The sequence below is a fragment of the Microplitis demolitor genome, chromosome 3, assembly GCF_026212275.2.
Source record: "Microplitis demolitor isolate Queensland-Clemson2020A chromosome 3, iyMicDemo2.1a, whole genome shotgun sequence".
NCBI classification, from domain to species: Eukaryota; Metazoa; Arthropoda; class Insecta; order Hymenoptera; family Braconidae; genus Microplitis; species Microplitis demolitor.
In genome coordinates, this window is record NC_068547.1 from 1,924,089 (window position 1) to 1,949,604 (window position 25,516).

Below are 25,516 nucleotides of genomic sequence, written 5' to 3' on the forward strand. Positions count from 1 at the left end.
CAAAATAGTCAAGTTTTGCGTCTATATTTGAATATGTGACTTACGAGATTGCAACGGAAATTGAGAAGAGTAAAGTGACGATAAGACAACGATAGATGTATAGGTATATAAAGTATATATATAAGCTGGAATAGGAAGAAAATATAAAAAATAGAGAGAGAGAGAGAGAGGTCGGGACGGAAATAGGAAAGGAGATGTGAGGAAGTGCAGTGTAGAGACAAAGTGGGTGGCATTGACTAGGAGGGTCGTTGGAGAGACAAGATTAGTTCGGGCCGCGCGAGTGCGCGCGTGTGTTCGCGAACTCAATCTACAGCACAAGATTCGGTTTGTAGTTTGTATGTCTAGTCTCACAATATCTAGTAAAGAATGAGCGTGAAAGAGAGCAAGAGAATTGGAGACAGTATGAGATTTGCAATGTGCGGATGAGAATTCTCTAAAGTGAATGACTTAAATCTCAACGGTATTCAAATGAGATCTGATAAAATAGAGTAATCAAATATTCACTTGATTATCATCTGTTTGATTTATTTTCGTGGATTATAATTGATGGAAATATAAATTATAAGAAACATTTCATCCGCAATAAATATTAATAGAAATTTTAAAGCCGAACTTGACGTCAATCTATTGCTACTGGATATATTTTTGTCCTGAATAATCTATAAATTATTGCCAATTATATTTTTGAATGGAAATTTACATTTTTGATGACATACCAAAGTTTCATTTTTATTTTTATTTTCATACACAAAAAAAAAAAAAATAATTTCTAGGCGCGAAAAATTTTTCCTTTTAAAATGAAAAATTTTTCTTGCTCCAAGAAATTATTTTTTTTTCCGTATACTTTAGTTTACATAATTATAAAAAATTTTTATCAATCATCAAGTATAAAGCGACATTTTTATTTGACCTGAAAGTTACTTCAGTATTAAATTTGATTATTTATAGCAGTAATTAAATCAATGACTTTTTATTAGAGCAGTAATTTAAAATATTTAATATTGATAAATGAGTAATGTAATTTCCGGCGAGTAAAATTTTTACCCATAGGAAAACGTTGATCATGTATTTAAAATAGTAAAAATATGTTTTTTTCTTATTAACGAAAGCGTATTATTAAATATAAATATTAATTTGAGAGTACTTGGTATCGGAAATCCCTTATAACTTTAGCTTTTGAACCACACGTATCATCGGTTCTATATCGTTTTCGATCGTTAGCATTCACCTCGATTTACCAATTATCTATTACGTCGGATATCCAAATTTAGTCTAATGTAATGCGGATTATTATTGCCTCAATAGTAAAATTATCAAGTATTTAAATATAAAAATTATGTTTTGATTTATGCAAATAATTCCAAACTTTATTTACTATAATGGAAATTTTATTTTTTATTTTGAATATTAAAAAAGAGGAAAAATATATAAATTGCTATAAGAAAACAATTTAGTGAAAGTTTATAATGTAAACCCATGAGTGATTTTGTTTGTCAACAGATATAGTTTAGTAACGTTGAAATTGCCTCTCGAAGATCAGTCAAGCTACGGCGTAGTGTTTTATCAAAGCTTATGACACTATCATGTTCTCTAGGTGCATCGAAATATCTATCTATCCATCTATCTCTATATTTAATATATATATATATATATATATATATATATATATATATATATATATATATATATACTTATAAATGTGTCATTTATGCATAGTAGATTTGACAAGGCGGAAATGCATGATGGATAAATTTTCTGTACAATAACAATAATAATAACCGTATAGATGTACTTACAAAAGCTAAAATAATAATTATTATTATTGCGATTATCATACAAATTTATATATGAAACACTATTTCCTACGCAATTGAACTTCAAAGCTCGTAATCCAACAATAATACCATTCTTAATTACTTTCTGCTTCTATAATATGTATGTGTTATATATATTGCCATATATTCAAGCAACATTAATTAATTTATGTCCAAAATCTATTGAAATTAATAATGATAATTATAACTAATTACTCTGCGCTGTAAAAAATCAGGAGTAAGTTTGGAGTGATTACACGGAGAAAAATATTGGCTCGAAATTTACGAATTTCGTTATGCTCTCGACCAAAATTGAAACAGGAAGGAAAGGAAAAATTATTATGCTATATCGGAATACTTACTACGCGAGAAATTTATCGATAAGCTTTAATAACAATTACTTTCATATATTTTATAATAATTGTGATAAGTAGAGCCGGAATTTTTGCATTAATTTGAAAATAATAATTAATAATTAGTTAGGTCAAAGTTTTGATATTGTGGTAAAAATATTGGTCGTATAAAAAAATTTTTGGAATAAAAGTTGCTCAAAATTTAATTTTATAAAAAAAATGTCTCTTATAATTTTTTCATAGGACTAATAATAAAGTCGTAATTTCATAATTAAGATTTTGGTAATTATCAAAAATTTGAATAATTTATTATTAATCTTAATTTTAGAATTACGGTGAAATTATTGGTCGTTTAAAAAAATCATAAGAGATATTTTTTTTAGAAAATTAAATTTCCTACAACTTTTGTTTGAAAATTTTTCAGATAAAACCAATATTTTTGCCTGAAAAAATACATTAAATAATTATCAATACATACTTTAGTATTTATGACACGTTTCACATGAATTTACAATTTAGTATATTTTTACCACCTGTAATTAAAAGATATATTTATATATGATAAAATTTTCCAAACAGAGTAACTAATAAATAAATACACATATGTGATATTTAAAGCTTACATGTATGTATTATATTGGAATACAAAGTTGAAATGAATACGACCTGAATGCGACGAATCCTTAATGGGCATAGAGTTTTCAATGTTGAATAAGCTATCGCAGTTTGAATCCCAACGTCACTCTGTCAAATTATCTTCTCTATCTGGTGAATTTACTCGGTTGTACTGTGGAATAATTTATCATGAAACTCGAGGCTTTCATATTCGTGATCACGTTCAATTTCCATGAAACAACGAATAAAATATGATCGTCTGTAAAAGCTAAAAATATATATAGCGCCGATGATTATTTCTATACTTTTTTTTTTTTCTCAATTCCATCAATTTTCAATCATTACATACAGTCTCTTATCATACTTACAAATGACCTTTGACATAAAAATACATCTAAATAAATTTTCACTCTTCCCAAGAAAATTTTTACTTCCCCTAAGAAATTTTTCATTTCACATTGAAAACTAAAATTTTCTGAATTCGAGAACAAATTTCTGACACCATGGAATTTTTCTCACCAAGAAAATTATTATTTTGATTTTATGATGCGAAATTTTTCTTATTCCAAGAAATCCTTTTTTTCTGTGTACACAAAATATCATGTTAGTCATCATGTAGATCACTGATAGGTTTTTTTTTCTGTGTTAACTCAAACCACCGACGAATAATTCGCAGAGATTTACTAGCGTTCCGTGAAGTGGTTAGTATGCATCCCATACGACCAAAGGGGGCTGAAGGAGGCGTATCACCCGTTTTCGTCTTCAACTACTAACTCTATGCTACTCTACCATATCCTATATATAGTTACTCTAAAGAGTTACTGTATATGCTCCTCAGTACACACACCCCACACACCCACACAAATTCATATAACCAGAGAATCAGAATGGAACCATGGTTTTCCTTGGATGTCTTTATCTTTCGTCTCTTGTACATTTGTACCCTACACCTTGTTCTTGACTAATAACATAAATATTAACTAATTTGTAATTCATATTAGATATAACTAACTAATAATCAAATAGTAGTTTAATATCAATAGAATATTTGATATGAAAGCCGGGAAAAAGATATGAAAGAGAGAGAAAAAAATAATCTTTAGAATTTAGCCGTCTTTTCATCGCCTTTTTCCATTTCTCGGTCTCATCCTCTTTCCGTTCCTTATAGGTAGACAACAAGAAAGGGCAGCATCCGGTGCAGCTCACCCACGGGACATTGGAGATGACGAAAAAGAGAAAACCTCAGTAAAGTACAACTCTATCCCTCTTCAGCTTTCTCACTGCCTTGGGAAAACCTCACGTTTTCCATCGTCTTTTTATTTATTTTTTTCTCCTTAAATATTTTTTTTATTTTTTATACTTATTTCTTTTTATTTCTTGCTATACGTTTCTCTTGCTTATTGAGAGAAGACCCTATCAGACCGCCTACCTCAACTACGACTCAAAGGGGCCGTGAAATAGAACTAAACATATAATAAGAAAGAGTAAACCAAGTGAGAGGTATTCTATGCATTTTAAAAAGCCTTCAGTCGACACGAATTACCCGCGAAAATACTTGTCTTATATATTATATATTTTATATTCTTTTATTTTGCATCTAATACGAAAAACATCAAAATAATTTTATTTATTTTCTGTACACAAAAAAAAAGGATTTTTTTCTGCTAAAATTTTTACCTCGAAAAAATTTTTGTATTCAAAATTCAGACCAAAAATTTTTTTTATGCGAGAAAAAAAATTTTTTTTATGTCTGGATTTTAAAAAAAAAAATACGTCAGTACTAAAATCCACAGCGACTTTGAAGAAAATGAAAAAAAAAAAAAAAAAAAAAAAAAAAAAAAAATTCTCATTTAGAGAAAACAAAAAAAAAAAAAATAATACAATTTCTTTTATTATTTTCGATTATTTTTCTTACTCTTTTATTATCTTTCCGTCTCCATTTATAGAAACACCGGATAAATAATTAAAAATTAAAATTGTTGAGGTATCCAAATATTTATCACTATTTTATTTTATTATCGAACATGAAAACCCAATTGAATTATTCTGTTATCGTTCAGAATTCATTAAATAATTTATTTTACATCTAATATAAATTTTATCCAATTTATAAGAGGAAATCGAATATATACTAACGCGATAACTGAAAAATTCACTCGACAATTGATTAGATTGATTTTAAAATTCACTTTTGGAATAAACTGATTTTTTTTCAGGATTATTTTAGAAAAAAAATGGTAAATAAATAAAATAAGTGCGCAGTGAGATTTTCATACCTGAAGGATATCCTGAATGCGTAGTTTTTAAATTCTAGATCAGTAAACAGATTGAAAACTGTTCGCATTCAGAGCCAAATCGCTTGGGGATTATGTGTATGTAACAAAATATACACTTATATATCCATATCCATATATATGTATGTCTATATCATACTTTATGTATACATATAAAGAGGCATTTACGAGAAATGCGTTGGGAATAACGTTATGCTCCTTGAAATAGAATAGGGAGAAGTGATTGCATTGAATGCAAAGCTATAGTACCAGAATAATCCGCATAAAATAAATCTAATAAATATCAGAATCTAACATATTCGTAATGTATACTTACATATTAATTTTCTTTTACAGAAAGAATATGACGACATTACAAAAATTTCATCTGCAAATATCGAGATTAGAACTTTATCCAAAGGATTCTAAAGTTGTTGATCAACTTCTTCATGAAATGGCAACAAAACCTATTATTCATGTTGGTAAGTTATTCAATTTATATAAATATATATAAATATCTCACTTGACATTTTTGAAAACATGATTTTTTGCATTTCCTGTTAGAAATTGCTGTAATACATGCACTGAAAAAATTTTTTCTGTGAAAATGGTCCCGAAGAGTACATGGTCTGCTGGGTGTGAATTAACGGTGTGAAATTTTTTGGTGTGAAGTACATAGTCCACGTTTAACACGGTATGAGTGCGATGTGAATTATTTTAGAATAAAAATTAAATATGTAGTGTTGAAGTAATCCACAGTTTTTAATTAAGAACTATACGTCCACACCATTGGTGGTGTCAAAGTTCTAATTCACATGGTCCAAAATTTAACACTCTGCGTTGTGTAACTTTCACACCTAACCATTCGAACCACTCAAGATTTTTTGCACTGCATGGTTTGTTTGGTTTACATTTTTCTGTATATTTTTCAAATTTTCCAGTTAGAAAAGGTGTCGCGCAAACCGCGTAATTTAAAAAAACATGTAAAAGGGAACATACGCCTTAGGAATTAAGACAAATAGTATATTACACACCAAGGAAAGAAAATAGGACATTTCAAATCAGGTATAATTGCCTACTTGAACCGAAGGTGAGTCCTGCCTTCCTCCATGGTGTGTATGCTATTTTTCACTAGATCTGCAACTAAAAGTTTGAATTTCTGACTGTTTGTAGAAAAAATGGCGCATTCGCTAATTTTTATCATTTTTTTTCTCCTGTGCGTTATAAAAATGGAATTGAATGACTTCCTACTGAAAATGACGAAATGTATATATTTATATTTATTTATTTAGTAAGTTAGTTATAGAAATAAATTGAAGTAATTGTAGTTATTAAAAGATCGGAAGTTGATAATTTATTTTATTAAATTTGTCTGGAGTGTAGGAGTGTAGGAGTGGACTAAGTGCTCACAGTACATTTATCAAATGACAAATTGTCATATCAGATCTGTTGGATAACTCCCACTAAGAACATTAATCTCTATACTTATATTGTACGCATTACAATGTATATACATAGTATATTATTATATATCGTATACTATACACTTAAGTAGTCCTGCATTAACTTTAATGTCAGTTATTATTTCTCATATCCTTGCTACAAAACTTGAAGACAATTGAAACTCGCGCAGTAAATTTTGATCGATAAATTTTCTCGGATGTCAGAGGCTAGTAATAGGAGAAGACAGAAATATATTACAGCCCACGTAATATGCCGTTGCTTAAGCGAGTTATTATTACGGAAATAATTAATAAATTTATTGGATGGATTCGATAAAAAAACAACTTTATATTGGAGAAACCTGGGGGAAGACGGCCCGCCTGAGACAGAGATTTTTTTTGTGGCTTTAGGCACCAAATTGTTGTTATAGAATTTTTTTTGGTCTTGGGGCGTAGCTCCGCCATAGGAGAAAAACTCCTGGTCCTGAAAAAAAATTATGACGCTACAGATCATAAATGTTTTTCATTTCTTTTTGAAAGAAATAAACATGAAAAATCTGGAAAAAAAATAAATTTTTTTCAAAATCAACGTCGGCCAGATGACACAGTCTATGTATTTGTATGAAGGAGGTCCGTAACTTTGCTCCTGTTGGGAATAACCCATGACAACATAAACGTTTTTTGTTCATTATGATGCCTTCTAGTAGGAAAAGCCATAAAAAGTCCTGGGAATAATTTATTTTTAGAGTGGAGAACCATATGACCGTTGGTGGACATGGGTGGACATAGGCACAGCTGATTCTCTAAAAAGAGTGGCCCGTAACTTTGCTCCTGTTGGGAATAACTCATCTCAGTACTAACGTATTTTGTTTATTTTCATGTCCTCTAGTCCGACAAGCCCCAAAAAGTCTCACGAAAAATTCTTTATATAATTTTTGATTTTCCTCCAAGCCAATGAGGTTCGGGGAAAAGTTCTTCGCTCGAAATTCTTTGGTGTTTCACCACATCTCGTAGACTGTCATGTCCCGGTCTTCCCTACACCCAAAAAATTTTTCAACCAAAAGCTATCAAACTCATTCACTAATTAATTTATCATGATCTCATTAGTAAACGATTCTTTCATGATTTCAACCATAAAAATTCTGGTCTACAATTTTAAATAAATTCCAAACCTCATAATTATAATCTTCATTAAATCTTGTAGTTCATAATGTATCTCAACAAAACTATGTCACAAAATGTATCAATTGGTTCTCCTTATCAATTATTACTAACCATTGTATCAACGGCTTCAGAAAGTATCATCAATAAAAATAGACTTCTCAAAATCGTCTAGACTCTGTAATTTTTAAAAAATTCATTAAAGACTTTTTCAAACATTAACAAGATGCTAATACTACTAGGATATAAAATAATGAAACTCTTTAAAGACGGAATTGGAGCACGAGCTCATTATAAATTATATTTTTCGTAATTAAATTCCTATAAGTTTAGACAAATGTCGGTTGTTAAATATCACGCTAGGTTTATTTGAATGTCATTTATTATTCAATAATCACCCGAAAATTTTTTTAAATCACTCCTATTTCCCAACTGTCGTCTCTATATCTTTTACTCAATGTCAATTAATTCATATTTAATTAAAAACAAACAGACGTACAATTAAAATTAAGTATTTTAATAAAACTATTTATTAATTTCAGCCCAAAAAGAAGGCGGAACGCAGCTGAAATTAGTGATTGATTACCCAGACGATTTACAAGCATTATTTAAGCCAATGAGGTGAGTAATTAGCACTAATACTTAATAAATTAAATATTAATTAGTCAACAAAGCAAAAGGAAATCAATGATACCTCGTTATTAAGATCGAGGTCAGAAGACAGTTTGAAGTGTCTTTGATCGTAAAGGAAGCGACGAATCAACCTCTCAAAAGAAGTCTCTATTTTATTCTCTTCCGTAAGCCCTCCAATGAAGAAGATGTGATTCTTAGTCTGAACAGAACCTTATTCACTGAAATATATAAGAATTTTATTGAAATATAAGTACAGGTACCAGTCTTTTATTAACTACGAGCAAGAAAGTGAAGAATAGCTGGTACGTGAGGTATCTTGTTGCTCGTTCTTTTGTACTTCGTATTAATAATGACAATAATTATTGAGTAGCTGTGCTATGATTGCTGCAAGTTGCAAGTAATCAAGAGGAATATTTAAGTGCCACCGAACTCGATCGTTTCTCTCTCTTGAGTGCTCTTATACCACCAGCTACTCCGGGACGTTCACTTATGTAATTGTCCTCGTAATCCCATCATACTCTAGGCACGATTCTCTTCATTTAAACATCTATAAACCCTATATATATATATACATATATATATGTAGATATATAGATAGATACACACCCATCACATATCCCACGAGTCATCAAAATTGACAGTTCTCTTGAGACATTTCCACGCTAATTGTTAATGTTAAATTAATAATTATTGTCTAGCAATTAAATTTATTTATTATTTAAAATTAATTATAATTTTTGACATTTTGAGAGTATCTCTCACTTTTTAAAAATATGCAATGACTAAGCTGTCATAATTGTATTAATAGTGTCAAAAATTTTTAAATTAAATCCTAAGTGATGACAATTTGTGTTTGTTTATTTTCTTGGAGTAAAATTTACTCCAAGGGATGTTTATTTTAGTATTAAAACTCCGAATCGGAGGAAATGATTTAAATAAATATCAGATCTTTTCGAAATCACTTTGCATAAAAAAATAGTAATTTTTTCTAGGAGTATTTAAATAAAATCCGTAATCACTCCGAATTTTTCACATTTTATTTTATTGATCAATTAAAAAATAATTATAGTCTTGTTTTCAATTAATGCTATAATAAGTTTTTAATTAACTGACAAAATTTTAATTACATTTTGACAGCTAAAAGTTATTAAATTTTTTTAAAAAATAAGGACATTGTCTGAGAATGCCTTTAAATTATTTTTCAAAGGTAACTTTCATAAGGTTAAACTTTTATTTATTCAATAGGTCGAATGTTGATAATTTATGATTGAAAAAACTCCAAAATTATAAAAGGGCATAATTTAAAATAGATTTGTTCCACATAAATCATGACATGCTAAAATTAATTGTGCCAATTTAGTTCATTTATTAATCACAACCGATAACCAATTAATTGGTAAAACTTGTCGAGTTTATTAAATTATAGAACTGAAAATATTTATAGGTTTTAAATTTATTTAAGACAATGTTTTAAAGCGATAAACTGAGTTATTTATAAAAAAAAAAAATGTTTAATAAAAATCACGAGACGCATCAATAACTGAAGTCTTATCTAATCACTTAGTTTGCTTGTGTAAAAAATTTCTTGCAAATTCGGGTCGATCGTATGATAGAATCGAATTACATTAAGCTAATGCACTTGTGTCATTTCATATCAATCTCACGAAAGAATAAATTTCAAATTTTTTTTATCTATCATTATTATCATTGTTTTCATTTTTTTTTCTGTCAAATCATAGCGACTGAAATTCAATTGAATTGACATCTAATTCGTTTTTTTTTTTTTACTCTTCAAATAAAATTTAAAAAAAATAATTCAATGAATTCAAATAAAAATAAATTTACCGCGAAAAAAAAGTAATACCTTTATAGCGCGATTTTTAAAATTTTCCAAGTGTTTAGCTGCAAAAAAAAGTTCATCCATTCATTAAATTCAAAAAATATATCATAGCAAATTGTAGAAATATTATAATACATATATATTTTATATATGGGAAAATTTTCAGCATCTGCTCCTTTGAGGAATTCAGACAAGTAGTGCTCTATTTATGTATTGTTGTGTAGTTTTGAAAGTTTTGCTGGCCAAAGATTTCAGAGATAAGTGGCAGAGGCAAGGCTACCAAATGGAGACTCACTATCCCGAAGAAAACCACAAGAAAATGGCTTAAACTCTGTAATAAGTTGAGCAATAAGTTGCCGTGGAAAAGTTTCTGTATCCTGGGCCATATTTGAAATTGCCCGCGTACATTTATACATAACTATATCTATATCTATGTAGCATATACATTTGTATGTATATATATAGTTTTATTCACGCTCTCTGTACAACACGTTTCCATTGCAACTCGCGATATTTCTCATTACACACGAAATTGCCCTGAGAGAAGTCTCTCAGCACTTGCATTTATATCGACCACTGACTTCACTCCCCGAGTCTCTTAAATATTCAAACGCCGACGGCAATCTTTTTACCTGTTCTATCTTCCTAATTTTTCCATTCTTCAATTTTCTGTTTAAATTTTTTTTCACGATAAAAATAATTTGAATAAAAACGAAACAGAATTTTCACAGATTTAAATATTATATTATTTAATGCACTATTTTTATTCAAATTGTATTATTATATTTTTCTGTTGTCGTCTTATGGATGAAAAAATAAAATAGGAAGATAAAGAGGTGTATAAATTATCATGATTTAGGAAGATCAAGTTGTTCGTTAGTGATGTTAGCGGGAAAGTGCGAACAAAGTTTTGTACTCGTAAGAACGACGACACTGCGACGTTTGTAGGACTCGGTAATCTTTTGTATATCTAGGAAAATATAACATGTTGTAAAGGACAAATAGTATATATATGTATATGTATATATAGATATGTGTGCGGGAAGATTTGGATGAGAGTATAACCGAGGAGGGTAGATGAGAGTAGATGTGTTGAGAAATGAAGAAGAGGAAAAAGATGAGTCGAGGAGGAATCTCAGGGGAAAAGTTTTCTATACGCGTTTCATATTATAGTCGTTGCCCCTTACCTCAGATCAGATGCTTTCGGAAAAGTTTTACTTGCGTACTAGTAAAGTTTTCGTAGCGCAAGCTCCCGTGAGAATAACACACGTTATTGTGTGATGTTACTGTGAATATATACCGGCGGGTAATTTTTGTGATAACTGTGTTGAGATGTCGTAACAATGAATCTTCAAAGTTTAAGTGCGTTAAGATACCAAATTAATTGCCCATACAAAAATTTTATTCCTGATATTTCGTTAAAACTTTTGTTTTATTTTTTATAAGATTTATATTTCTGTTTTATCATTCTGTTTATTTATTTTTTTATCACCGATCAACGTTTGTAGATCCAGTTACGTAACTTACGACACATTTTTTAAAAATGTAAATATACTAAAAAATTGAATGTATTTTTAAATTAAAATTTCAAAGAGCTTTTTATTAAATTGAAAAAAATTTTAATTTTCTTCTCTTGTAATTTACACCGTAACTAAATGGAAAAATAATTTTAAAAAAAACCCGGCAAATTTAAAAATAAAAAAAAAAACATTTCATTTTACTAAAATAATTTTGTTGTAAAATAATTTATTTTGCAACGGAAATAAAAATTGATGAATTATTTATTTGAAATTTAAATTTAGCGCCAAATTTAAAAATTCATTGGTTTGAACCAGACGTAATTCATTTATATTCAAAAGATTTTTAATATTTTAATTACTCAGAAAAATGATAAAATTATTTTATTTTGAGACCGCTGACATAATTTATATTAAGTGACATATTTTTAAATTGAATATCCCCTTTAATTGGTGGTTATTTAGCAAACGTCAAGTAAAAGAGAGTCTGCAATTATCTGCCGTCCAATCTAGAGTTTGAACATGTATTTATAAATATATACATACATATATATACATCAGTAATAAAGAGATGGTATGATAATAAAAAGAGAAGAGTTAGAAGCAAGGTGATAATAAAGTGAAAATTCTCTGGGTAAAAGCTAAATTCTATTCACTTTTAACTACCAAAGTAAAACGTCCAGCGTTGACTTTAAATCATATGCAAATCTCAGCGTTAATTACCTAGTGGCGAGGAATTAATTAGTCTCCAGAGGATAAGGTGAACGAAAAATAATAATAAAAATATTGTAATTACTTGAAATTGTCAAAATATTTACATTATTTATTTAAAAATCATTTTTTTTTTTTTCATTATTCTAATTATTTTTATAAAAATAATAACTAACTCACTAACTAACTAACTAACTGTAATCCGGGATAATAAAGTTTCTCACGATAAGTAGAGACAATAAGTTTTTAAAAAAAAGTTACGAATTTACGGTGATAAAGTAGATCAACTAGCTCGAGTTGTTTAAAATGATTGTTTTGTCTTGTATGAATTAATTGTACCTCACTTGTTATATAAATTTTTCATCTGTTCTCATTCCTTTACTTCCTTTCACATCAAGACCGTAGGAAAACAACACAACGTCAACGACACTACAATATCGACAATAACAGACACACAACAATGACAGTGACAATAACAATAACAATAACACCCGTATTATACGATCACATCACCGGTGGAATATATATTTGCTATGATAAATGTGTCATCAACTTTGGACTTTCTGTTCTTGTGTCATAATACATTGCGAGATTAATCAAGGAAGGAGATTTATAAAGTCTTACAAAAGAATTAAAAACAATAATACTAAAATAAAATTATATATATTTAATTATAATTTTATGGTATGAAATTGAAATTTATTAAATTTTTAATGAATAAGAATACCGTTATAAAAATTATTTTTTAATTGAATGAATACACTGTAAAAAATTGGGAGTGAATTCGGAGTGATTATGAATTTTATTTAAATCCGAGCTCGGTCCGTCACTTGGAGGTCTGGAGTAAATTCGAAGTACTCTGGATTTTATTTTACTCCAATTCGAAATTTTCATACTAAAATAAAATCCCCCAGAGAGAATTTCATTCGGAGTTCTGGAGTTTTTAAAAAAATTACTCCGAATACGGAGTAAATCGGGAGCTTATCTTTGAGCGGAGTAATTTCAGAGTATTCTGGATTTTATTTTACCCTGATTTGGAATTTCGACATTAAAATAAACTCCTAAGTGAATTTTACTCTGAGGGGATTAAATAAAAAAAAAAAAAACAGTCATCCGCTTCGTATTAACTCTAAATTTACTCCGGATTTCATTCATTTTTACTCAAAAAATTTTTAATGGTGTAAAAAGAACATTAATTGAAATAATTAAAAAATAATTTATTTATTTATTAATTTAAAATTGTTGATTTTAGATTTCCACGTGAACAACAAACTTTGCCAAACCATTTTTATTTCACGGATTTTGAAAGACATGTCGCTGAAATCGCAACATTTCATTTGGACAAGTGAGATTTTTATTTATTTTTTAAAATCATTAATTAATATTTAATTAAATTTACAAAATAAATTATTTTTGTTCTCAGACTTTTGGGCTTTCGTAGAGCGATGCCAGTCACGGGGAGAACATTAAATATGACCTCGGAAATATATCAGTTGGCGGAAGGAAATTTACTCAAGACATTTTTTGTCAGTCCGGTTGGCAACACGTGTTTTCATGGGCAATGCAGTTACTACTGTGACACTGGTCACGCGATTTGTGGGAATCCCAGCACATTGGAGGGAAGCTTCGCGGCATTTTTGCCGAGCAAAGAATTGGCCAGTCGCAAAGTCTGGCGACATCCTTGGAGAAGAAGTTACCATAAGCGTAAAAAAGCGCAATGGGAAACCGGTAAATTATTTTTAATTATCCATCGTATCGAATTGTAAATAATTTAATTAACTCGACAGCAAAAATGAATTGAGTTTTAAGTATCAGTTGATTTCCGCCAGATTTATTCTAAGGATTCCATGAATCCTTATTTCTAATAACTGGTAATTTAATTATTTTCGGTGCCAGCTTTGAAAAATAATTAAATTTACATTTTACATTTGAAAAATTATTTTTTATTTAAAAACATAAATAATTTACAGCAAAAAAAATTTAATTATTAAATATTTTTTAAAAATTTAAACTTTCCCGCCCATTAAATTAAATTTAAATACCACAAATATTTAAATTTTTAAATTATCCCGCTTAAAATAATTTTTAATAAAAATTAATTCCTACGATTAGTCATAAATTTGTACAAAATATGTATCGTAATTTAAGAAATTATCTAATTGATGTAAAAAAAATAATAATAAAACAAAAAAAAGAACTAAATGAACACTAACGAATAAATAAATTGGTTTAGATTCAAATTACTGTTCATTGGTAAAAGAAATACCGCCTTACGATGAAGGTCGTCGGCTTCTTGACCTGATGGATATGTCGATCCTCGACTTTCTGTCTGGTAACATGGACCGTCATCATTACGAGACATTCAAGATATTCGGTAATGACACATTCACACTACATCTAGACCACGGCCGTGGGTTCGGACGTCCTTATCACGACGAAACGTCAATACTCGCGCCTTTGCTACAGTGCTGTATGATAAGACAGAGTACACTGAAGATATTACTAAAGTAAGTTGTTTTTACAAACTTATATTTAATGTATATAAATTAGCGCTCAAGTAAGAGTAAGATTATCACTTCGGTCAACTACTAAACTATTGCTATAAACCATATACCCGTGTCAACACTTCAGTAGCAGAATTTTCGTCTTAAACCCACAATTATTAAGTTTTGCCGCCGGGTAATTTATATATTTTTATAGTCTAGTTAAATCTCATACCGCATCAAAGCTTCGCCGGCTTAATTATTTCTCCTGACCTTAACTAAATGCTTATTTTTATTTCGTTTATTTTTAATATTTATTATTCTACGCAGCCAAATTTAAATTTAATCTTCCATTGAAAAAAAATTAATTACAAAGTAAACGATTTTTTTTTTGCAAAAAAAAAAAAATCTTAAAGTAGGTTTCATTAAGTCGGCAATTCTTTATTCTAAAAATATTGCCTTTGACTTACATTAGTAAGTCAAGCGTTAAAACCACTCTCAAGAGCCCTTGCAGAGGGCAACAGACCAGGTGTCATGGCATCGATAATGGACCGTTTTCGCGTTTGCAATTGGCTTGCTTTGGGATAGAGTAAAAGCAAAGTACCGAAAGAGCAAGCGAATAAGAAAGAGAAGAGGGAGAGACAGAGACAGAGGAAGAGGAAGATAAAGAGAGAGGGAATAGATGGAGAGAGAACAATCCTGGGTGCACCTACAACTCAATGTACTTGCAGAAGATAGAGTAAATTTAAGTGAACGCGTTCTATGCTTTTCTTCCTTACCCTCTTCATGGTCTTGGTACTTTTAGGTGATGCTCTTGGTATTCCACCCGCGTAAGTGTAGATCCGAGTTTTCTCGTACTTGAGTAGCCAGCCTGAGGTGAGAGTAGCCGAACCTGTCTCTCTAGAGTCTCTTCTGATGTCGATTTAACAATATATCATATATATGCATGTATATATATAAACCTTAGTGTCTGTTTAAGTCGATACTTTATTCATTGCGCTAAGAGTTAACTTGAGTATTTTTTTTTTAATCTTAACTCTATTATCTGAGGTCAATGTAAAAGTATTTTTAATCCGAATTAAAATGGAATATTATAATTTTTAATTATTTCAAAATATGTATGTTAATAAAATTTATTTTGAAAATTTTTAATTAAAGCACGTAATTAAATTACTTGAAAATTTAAGTTTTCGAGGGTTTTTTATTTTTAATTTGTTATTAACTATTTTTTTTTTATTTTGTTTTGTTAATTAAGGGGACGGCAGCAAAATTAATATTTAATTATGAAGACAGTTTTAATATTGCGATAAATAATTAATTATTTTTCAGTAAATTAAAATATTTAATGACAATGCATACTTCGGAAAATTTTTTAAATTCTACAGCTTTGGTATCAAACGAATAGATTAAATAAAATACCAGAGCATTATTAAATATTTCATTAATTGTAATTAAAAAAAAAAAAAAAAAACGAAACTTTTTTTCGAGATCTATGTAAATTTTCATGAATAAAAATTTAAAAAATGCCGATCATTAAACTCTAAATTAAATAATTTTGTTTGTAAATCCGGGTATTTATTGATATCAATGTGGAGTGAAATGAAACTCTCCTAGGATTTTGTAAATTAAATTAACAATTTAAGCTATTGATTAATTGTTGATGCGTGACGATTAATATGTATGTGTATATAGTTGTGTCATCAACTCACCTGTCTTGTAATGCTGTGCTTGCAGATACCACAACAGTCCGCAACGTCTAAGCGCGGCGATGCGTCAGAGCATGGCCAAGGATCCTGTGGCGCCTGTCCTGTGGGAACCTCACCTGAGTGCACTTGACAGACGGATAGGTCTCATTCTACAAGCGGTACGAGATTGCCTAAACCGGAGTGAACATTACGAGCAAGTTATCCAAGAACTCGATGAATCTAATAAACAATAACATTAACAATTATCTCCTTATATATATTATTAATATTATAAATTTGTATAAAGCTATATAATATAATTTATACTATGTAAAAAATCGGGAGTCTATTCAGAGTGATTATGGATTTTATTTAAATCCTTATTCACTCGGAATTCCGGAGTCAAAAAAAATTAGCCTGCGTGCGGAGTAAAAAGGAGTTTGATTTTTTTAGCGGAGAGATTTGAATTTTATTTAAATCCTCATTCACTCTGAAAGTCATTCACTCCACGTTTACCACGAATTCAGTCTGGATTTAAACCGCGTTCGCTCCAAAATTTTTTACACTGTATATTTATAACACATATATATAATTTTTATAATAAATAAATAATGAATTACTCTAAATGTACTATAGATACACAAGTGTAAAGTGTAAAGTCACTGTGCGAACAATGTGATAGTTATTTTTTAACATTTAAAATTTTAAAAAATTGTTATTGAAGATTTTAAATCAGAGGATTTATTTTTTTTAATTGAATGATGTAATTTATTATTCATTTGTTCTGCTTTCATTTTTTTTAGTCCACTGATTTAATTATCTTTGATAACTTGTATATTATGTAAAAAAAAAAAAAAAAAAATTATTAAATAATTGAGATTGTTAAATAATTATTTAGATTGTAATTAAAAATTTGTTATGGATGATTACTATTTTGAGATGAATTATTTTAAATAAGAGATAATTTCGATCAAATTTTTATTTCGTATTAATTAATTTTATTTTTAAGAATTTATTTATTTAAATTTATTTTAAAAATTTACTCTAATTTTTGGGCGAATGTTTGTTGAAAAAATTGAATTGTATAACTGGAATAAATATATATGTATAAATATATAAATGTAAATTAAGGCGTGATAATTTTGGGATGAAAATATTTAAAAATAAAAACGATGAGCTTTTTTAAAGTGACATTTATATACAGACTACAAATAAATAATAATTATATCGTAAATATATTTGACAAGTTGGTGAATATTGTAAACTATTTGATGTGTAAAAATTTTAAAAAGAAAAACAAACAAACGGAAATAGCCAGAGAACATATCTGTATTATGTTAATTTATTTTTATTTTGTAAAGCTAAGATCACAAATATAGATCAGGTTTATTTTTTGACTGCATGTAAATATGTGTAATGTGTGCAATATATCTTGTACCTATAAATAAAACAAATTTTCATTAAAAATTTGACATTTGTAAATTATTTTTCATAACCCAAATACTTCTGTTTTAAATTTATTTTGGCGCGACACTTTTTTCCGCGTAATTCAAAATTTTTTAGTGTTAATGTAAAAAAAAAATTTTAAATACAGAAATTAGTTTCAATTTTCAAAAAACTACTTGTAATTTTATACAAAAAAAATATATTTATTATTAATGAAAAATTTGACTCAATCAATAATTTAAATTTCCATTAAATCGCTACATTTTTCTTCACCTGATTTTTAATTAACTAAAAATAAAACGAACCAAAAAAATTTTTACTCTCACCGACTTCTTAATTTAAAGACAATCAATAATAAATTATCAGTGTCGTTACTCTTTCGTGATTTTATTTTATCCCGCCATTTATAAATTTTAAATTTTGCTATCGAAGAAATAATTGAAATAAATCAAATTCTTCAAGTACAAAATAAAATCATTTTATTTAAAATTCGTTCAAATTTAAATTATAATAAATAATAAATCATTTCCGTTGTCTAGAGTCTCTACAATAACAATTTTTTAATGCAAACTTGGCATTTAATATCACCAAAGATCTTACTCATAATTTTTTCAAAATTCATTTAACAAAACTCTAAATATTTATTAATAGCCAGAGTGTCCTAAAACATCCTTCCCTCATACAATTTTAAATTTTCAATCTAATGCTGTTTTTTCGGAAACTATAAATAAATTTTGATTTTTTTCTGTCAAAAAAATTATTTTTCAACTTTAATATCCAATTAATAATGTAGCAATTTAATTAATTTACTGCTTAATTATCTATTCTCAATTCAAAAGTTAATTTTCCATCAGTGTATTTTTTAAGTATCGAAAAAAACCAACAATAATGGCGCGAACTTTTAAAATTACAAAACTTGAGAATTAATGAGGATTAATTTATTCGGCTGTTTTAAATGCATACACAGACGGGCTTCAAGTACATTAACTGTATATCAGTTAGCAATTAATTACAAATGTACTAGTTTGCTTATGACATAATACGTCTCAAGCAGACGTAAATTGGAGCGCCCTAACGTCTCGGTGTTTAGTTTAAATTTCCTGGCATCTGCTTTTGTCATCAAACATACATGATATACATTGCCCATTTAATTGAGATACAACGTTACCTAATTCTCCGATCAATACATCAAAAATTAATCATATCAAAGCCATTTGTTATTCGATACAATAAATATTTAAATCCTCTTTATTTTCCATTAAAATATTAACAGGCGAAATTTTGCGCGCGAAATATAAATTCGCGATTAATAAAATAAATAAAAATAACAAGATGAAATAAAATAAAATTGTAGGACGTGTAAATTTATATTTTATAAAAATGTTGACATACGTAAAAGCCAGAGGTTGAATAAATGGTCAGCAGTGCAATGGAAAATTTGTTTACGAAGCTGCAAACTCATCAGTCGAAAAAAAATAAAAGTAAAACGAGATGATGTGAGAGATGTGAAAATAGTAAGAGGATACCGGGGGTAGAAGCAAAGTTGGACTGAGGAGGAGTTTTCCGAGGGTTGAAGCTTTTGGGATCGGAGTAAGAGCTGGGGTAGGAACTGAAGCTGGAGATGGGGTTGGGGTTGGGATTCAAGTTGGCTAGATGTATAAACGTCTAGTATATCGTGTGATGTAGTGTTGTGTGGTATGGTGAGTTTTATAAAGTTTCATCGCCGTTTCTTACACACATCACACACTCGGTCGATCCACACACCGCCAGCCCGCCACGCTGCTAGATTCTCTTATACTACTCCAGGATTAAACTCAACTCTGTACTACTACTCAACTCGGCGCGACTACGCTCTTTCTACTCCCTCGACGATGCTTTTGTTGACTCTACCGATGGCAAATGGAATTATTGTTATTTTTACGACACTTTTTTTACACTTGCGATAAAGTGTTGGGAATATATCTGCCGAGTGTTACTCATTGTCTGTCATTTTATTATTTTTTTTAAATTAAAAAAATTTTACTATAAATAGTAATATTCTTAAACGCTGTAATTAATTACAGTCTTCCAATTTTAAATATATGTGTATTTTTTTTTATGAAAAGAGTCATGTAGTCAACTGATGTGAATTTTTTGAGTTTAGAAAATTAGCACTTTTTGAATCTTCAATTGGGTTTTTAAATTTGATAATTAAAAATACATTTCATTTCATACCCGAGATAAAATTTTAATAAAATTTGAAAAGGGGTTAATCCTGCAGGATAGAAATTTCCCGCTGTTTTCAAACTCCCAGCTCCGACATCTAAAGAAAGCCTTAATTTTGATCAGGGTCGCTGTCTTGGAAATTTTATAGACTTTAGAAAATCTAGACCATGGGCTCAGTACTTTAAAAAATTTTTTTCATTCACTTTTAAGTACTAGCGTTTTTCCAGAAGACTTCTGATACCCCCAGGCTTTCAAAGATCCAACGAACTGAATTTTGGTCAAGATCGCCGTCTAAGAAATTGTAAAAAAAGTCTACACATACACATTCGTCTGAAAATGTGTAGAATAGCTTCCTAGGATCTCAAAACGAACGAGATTTGATAAAAATTCATTTTCCGAAAATCGTACCGAAACCCAAATTTCGCTTTTTTTTAAATTTTAAATTTTTGAGCGGGAAATTTAAAAATTATGAAAAATTGGTAAATGTAAATTTGAATTTTTGAAAATTTATATTTATACTAAAGCTTTATCAAAAATGGATGAATTTTACAAGTGTTCCATAATGGACACTAAAAAAATTACAATGAAAAATGAATTTAAAAAAAAAAATTAATTATTCATTTAATTACTACATAGAAATTATATATGAGCGCTTTGATAAAATAAATATATGTTAGAATTTGTAAAGTTAGTTAAAGATAAAGTTAAGTAAATATTTTATTATTTAAGCTTCTGAGAGAATAATGTGTCCATGTCATTGAAGAAAACTTTTAAGCTGTTTAGTTTCCCTGCATAGGACCAAGTATTTACACATATCATATATATATATATATATATATACTTATAAAAGTTTTACACTAAGATCCGGTAATTATAATAATGAAATATTTATTATGCACACATAGAATAATATTTAAATGAATGTTTGAGTTTAAAAGGAGATAAAAGTATTTCAAAAAAATTATTAGTAAAAAAAGGAAAAAAGTAAACTTATATAGAACGTGGCATATGAAATAGTGAATAAGAAAAGAAATGACTAAAAGACTGCGAGCTCTGGTCACGTTTCGTCTACTACAAACATTGTGGCAGACGTTGAAAAGTGTTTGGTTTATCAATTGAGGCCAGTTTAGCGTTTTAAAAATGTTTTTAAAATGTCTATTGTAAAAAAAATCAAATAAAAAATAGATAGTAATCGCGGGTTAAAAATATTTCAAATAAAATTTATAAAATATGTTCTAGGTAGCGGTCGACGTGGTAATTTAATGGCAAACTGTTTTCTTGAAGTTAAGTAAAAAAATATATTAAATTTATATGGGATGTACGTCAGAAGGGTGAGTTGATTCGTTTTAGTAAAAGGAACTTGTCAAACTGCTAAATCGCCAGACAAATTCTATTTTAAACTGATGAAATCATGCATGAATCAATTTTTGGACATACTAGTTTAAAACTTTTACGGATATGTAAACTTTTTTTTTTTTTTTCCGCAAGATGATAAATAACACGAGTACTACACTGAGTGTTTTTTTTTTTTATTTTCATTAAATATTTATTTTGTAAATGGGGAAATTTGATATCGAATGTTTTTCATTGTATTGAAATACGACAACTATTTAAATTTACCCGCTAGAGTAAAGTGAAAATAATTTTCAGTGTAATGATAATAAAAAAAATTTGGAATTATTAAATTTGATTTTTAATTTCAAGATTTTGAGAATATTTTGAAAAAAATTTACAAGTTTCAGTAAAAAAAATTTTTTCATTTTTAGTAAAATTTAAACTTGGAATTTTTATAATTAGTCTCATTTTTTTGCACTGATTAATTGTTAGTTTTATTTAATTACTTGCGCTAGTGACGAAAAAGATTTTTAAAAAATTTTTTTTTATTAAATTAATTTTTGGATTTAATTAAAAAAATTTCCACTCAAAATTTCAAAAATCAATTTGTAATTTTTTTTTTAAATATATATATATATGAAGAAAAATTAATACTTTATACAGTTCATTTAATTTAAATTAAAAGTCACGAGGACTAAAATTGCATAAAATAAAATAATAAAAAATAAAGTCATTCGAGTGAGATCGAGTAATTAATTTCGACGCAATTTATGACTAGTCGACGCCAAAGCTAAAAAAATAATAAAAAAAAAAAAAAATAGGCAATAAAATGTACGTCAAAAGTACATGGTAAAACGTATTGTTCTTTTGCACGCATGAAATTCACTTTCACAAAGTAAAACATTTAAAAAAGAAAAAAAAACTATATGTAAATACAATTGTCTAGCAATCAAAATCAAACGTGCTTTACTTATTCTATTTTAATAATGTAAAAAGCAAAAAAAGCATGAATTTGTTTGACTTGATTTATTCAAAAAAAAAAAAATTATGATTTTATTAAAAAAAGTAAAAAAAATTGTATTTTTATATGAATTAATCTTTTTTATCTTTACGTGATGCTCATAGTTATAAGATAAAAATCTGTATTCATAGATGAAAATAACTTGGTCTAGTAGTTCATAGCTGATGCTTCGGCGTGTCGAATTTTTCGACGATAGCCATACTACTACTACTACTACTACTACTACTACTACTACTACTACTACTACTACTACTACTACTACTACTACTACTACTGCTACTACTACTTTTATTGCTACCACTACTTCTATTGCTTCTACCACAACTGACTTTAGATTTTATTCGTATTATATTAAAATATCCAAGATTTCGATAGAATGAATTTCAAAGGAATATTTACATAATCATACATTGAACGTGTGTCGGACGTGACGTGATAGCTTTACTTATATAAAACTTTAAAGGATAATAATATAAATGTGTATAAAATATAATAAAACAATTTCAAATTAAAAATACATATTCCTTACGAATCGGTATATTAAATTCACTATTCATATTATAGAAAAAAAAATTCAAATTTAAATTACGAGACATTGTATACATTTATTATTAAACAGATATAAAAAAATTAATTACGATACAAAAAAATATTTACTATTCTCTGTCCTAATTTCTCACGAAAAGTATATCAAATTTTTTTTACAAGATTTAAATCCATGATATAAATTTTATCTACAGTCAGATTAAATTTCATTAAATTATTATTACAATTATCTTTAATTACATATTTAATAATCAAATTTATTATTATAAATTTGATTATGTACAAATTTTATAATGTACATGACAAAATTATATTAAATATTTGTAAAAAAAATTCTTGATAAATCCTAAGTCATAAATATATTTTACAAATTTAAATTTATCAAACATTAATATATATAACAAAATTATTTTAATCTAAATCTATAATTATAATTTTAGAATTAGAATTTCCAGAGCTCCAATTATTTTCCTCCGAATTTAATTTTCTTTTACAATTAGCTGCTAAATTACTTATTTCTTCTTTATTCTCAGCATCGTCTTCATCACTTGAAATTAAATCAACAAAATCAATTTTATTTTCTTCCAACCCAACTTTTGTCTTGTCAACAAAATCATCAGCTGCCTTATCGACCTTAGAATTTATTTTCTGTTGAGACACAGGTCCACATTTCCGATCATTGTCTTCTTGATCTTTCTTCGGCACCAAATTCCTCCATGACCCATCCGGTAGTAACTGAATTTCATTAACATCCGGCAGCAATTCATTAGACAGTAAAATACTCAGAAAATATCCATCAATAATCAGAGAGTCATATTTCGCAGATTTATTGCAAACTGGACAAATCCACGTCGGTTTCAGTTCATTCATTTGCAAATATATTCCCGCATCAAAGCACTGCAAGTGCGTGCAAGTCGATGACCTGCAGGGTGTGGACATTCTCATTTTTCCCAGAGGACAAGCAAGCGACACTCGCAGAGAAGTCGTCGCGATTTCGCTGTCCGCATCTTCATTCAATTTTTCTTTAATCAGTCCCCGAGTACAGTCAGGATGTCTAACACCTTTGGCTTTCATTTGATTCAAAACTTCATAGCTGGTCAATTTCCGCACAAGGTAGACACCAACTGCATATGTGTTACCGAACATGTCATTCGGACATATGATTAGAATTTTGTTTTCAACTATGGGTGATATTTTCACATGCGCACTTATGTCAAGCGGCTTGTGCGGTTGACTTTTGGGTGCCTTTGCTCCAGGAGTTGGTTTTGCCACTGGTATAGGACAATATTTTTCGTTAACTTTTACCATGACACCCATTGGGATGCAGTCTTCTTGTTCATGTGAAGATTCTTGCAAACAAAACCGGATTTGCACTTGAACATTAAATCTCATTTTACCATTTTCCGAATTACTGTCCCGCGAATTTGCCATATCATCAGCTTGCTGAGGCGTCAAATAAAAATGCAACCTATTTTGTATTTGAGTATTAATTGTAGTAAAAGACGTCATTAAACTCATCGGTTTTATTAATTCGCTGAGTTCTAAATAAAATGGCAGACTTTTAAACCTAACATCCGGATGAACTGGATAACTAATTAGTGCTGGAGATTTTGCAGATAAGGATTCTATGCTATGTATCATTGGTTGATTTATGCCACGTATATTATTGTAATTGATTTTATTAATATTATTATTATTAGTATTATTTTTTTTTTTATTTCTCACCGCAGTCCGCATCGTTGATTGTTGATTATTTTTATTTTCAAGATCTTTACTTTTAGCAGCAGGACAATTTTTCTTTTTCTCTGATTGTTTCACTTTATTTTCAACTTTATCTGCTAACCTCGAAGATTTTCTCACGTCCATTTTGTTATCATTGTTTTGTAAATTTTCAATAATAAATTTGCGCGCCAATACTTATAAATTTTTAAAATACAAAATAAGTAATTAACTCAATATATATTGGAATAGAAATATATATGATTATTTCAAGAAACGTACGAATGATTAATTAAAAATACGAGTATAAAATTACGGGTGTTCAAAAATATTGTTGGTCGAAAATATTTCAAGTATTTTTTTAAATGTGTTATAGGTTATGACGGCGAACTGTAACTTTGAATGTAAACTGGACTTTACTTTTGTACTTAACCCTAATAGCACAGGTTACTTTGCAAAAATTTCCTTGAATTTTCCGTCAATTTCGGGCTTTTCCATTTTGATGGCAATTTGTATACAATTGCTAAGAATTTGACGTAAATTTACTACCCGAATTAGAATAAAAGTTTACTTCAAAAGTTGTAAACAAATTGATGTCAAAATGGGAAAACCTGAAATTGACGGCCATTTGATGAAAAATTCATAACTTTTACTAGAGTTTTTTTTCTAGTAACAAAAAGTTATCTCTAGATTAAGAAAAAATTAATTTTTGAGTGT

At 28.5% G+C, this 25,516-nt stretch overlaps 2 protein-coding genes across 2 annotated transcripts in view; one reads left to right on the top strand and one right to left on the bottom strand.

The window, feature by feature from the left end:
• Positions 1-17,369, top strand: part of LOC103568902 (extracellular serine/threonine protein CG31145) — a 35,719-nt gene extending 18,350 nt beyond the window's left edge. The window contains exons 2-7 of the mRNA XM_008545925.3: positions 5,413-5,537; positions 8,201-8,279; positions 13,612-13,704; positions 13,783-14,087; positions 14,593-14,866; positions 16,577-17,369. Of these exons, the coding sequence (XP_008544147.1) occupies positions 5,413-5,537; positions 8,201-8,279; positions 13,612-13,704; positions 13,783-14,087; positions 14,593-14,866; positions 16,577-16,781 (1,081 nt within the window). The 3' untranslated portion in view covers positions 16,782-17,369. The remainder of the gene's footprint in view (positions 1-5,412; positions 5,538-8,200; positions 8,280-13,611; positions 13,705-13,782; positions 14,088-14,592; positions 14,867-16,576) is intronic.
• A 5,839-nt stretch (positions 17,370-23,208) lies between these two features.
• On the bottom strand, positions 23,209-25,349 carry LOC103568898 (E3 SUMO-protein ligase PIAS2). The gene has a single exon (XM_008545918.3). The coding sequence runs from the start codon at positions 24,944-24,946 to the stop codon at positions 23,492-23,494; it is 1,455 nt and encodes a 484-aa protein (XP_008544140.1). The 5' UTR covers positions 24,947-25,349; the 3' UTR covers positions 23,209-23,491.
• Positions 25,350-25,516: the final 167 nt, after the last annotated feature.

Coding starts and splice junctions, on each gene's coding strand:
- LOC103568898 (XM_008545918.3), bottom strand. CDS start 24,946: ATGGACGTGAGAAAATCTTCGAGGTTAGCAGATAAAGTTGAAAATAAA.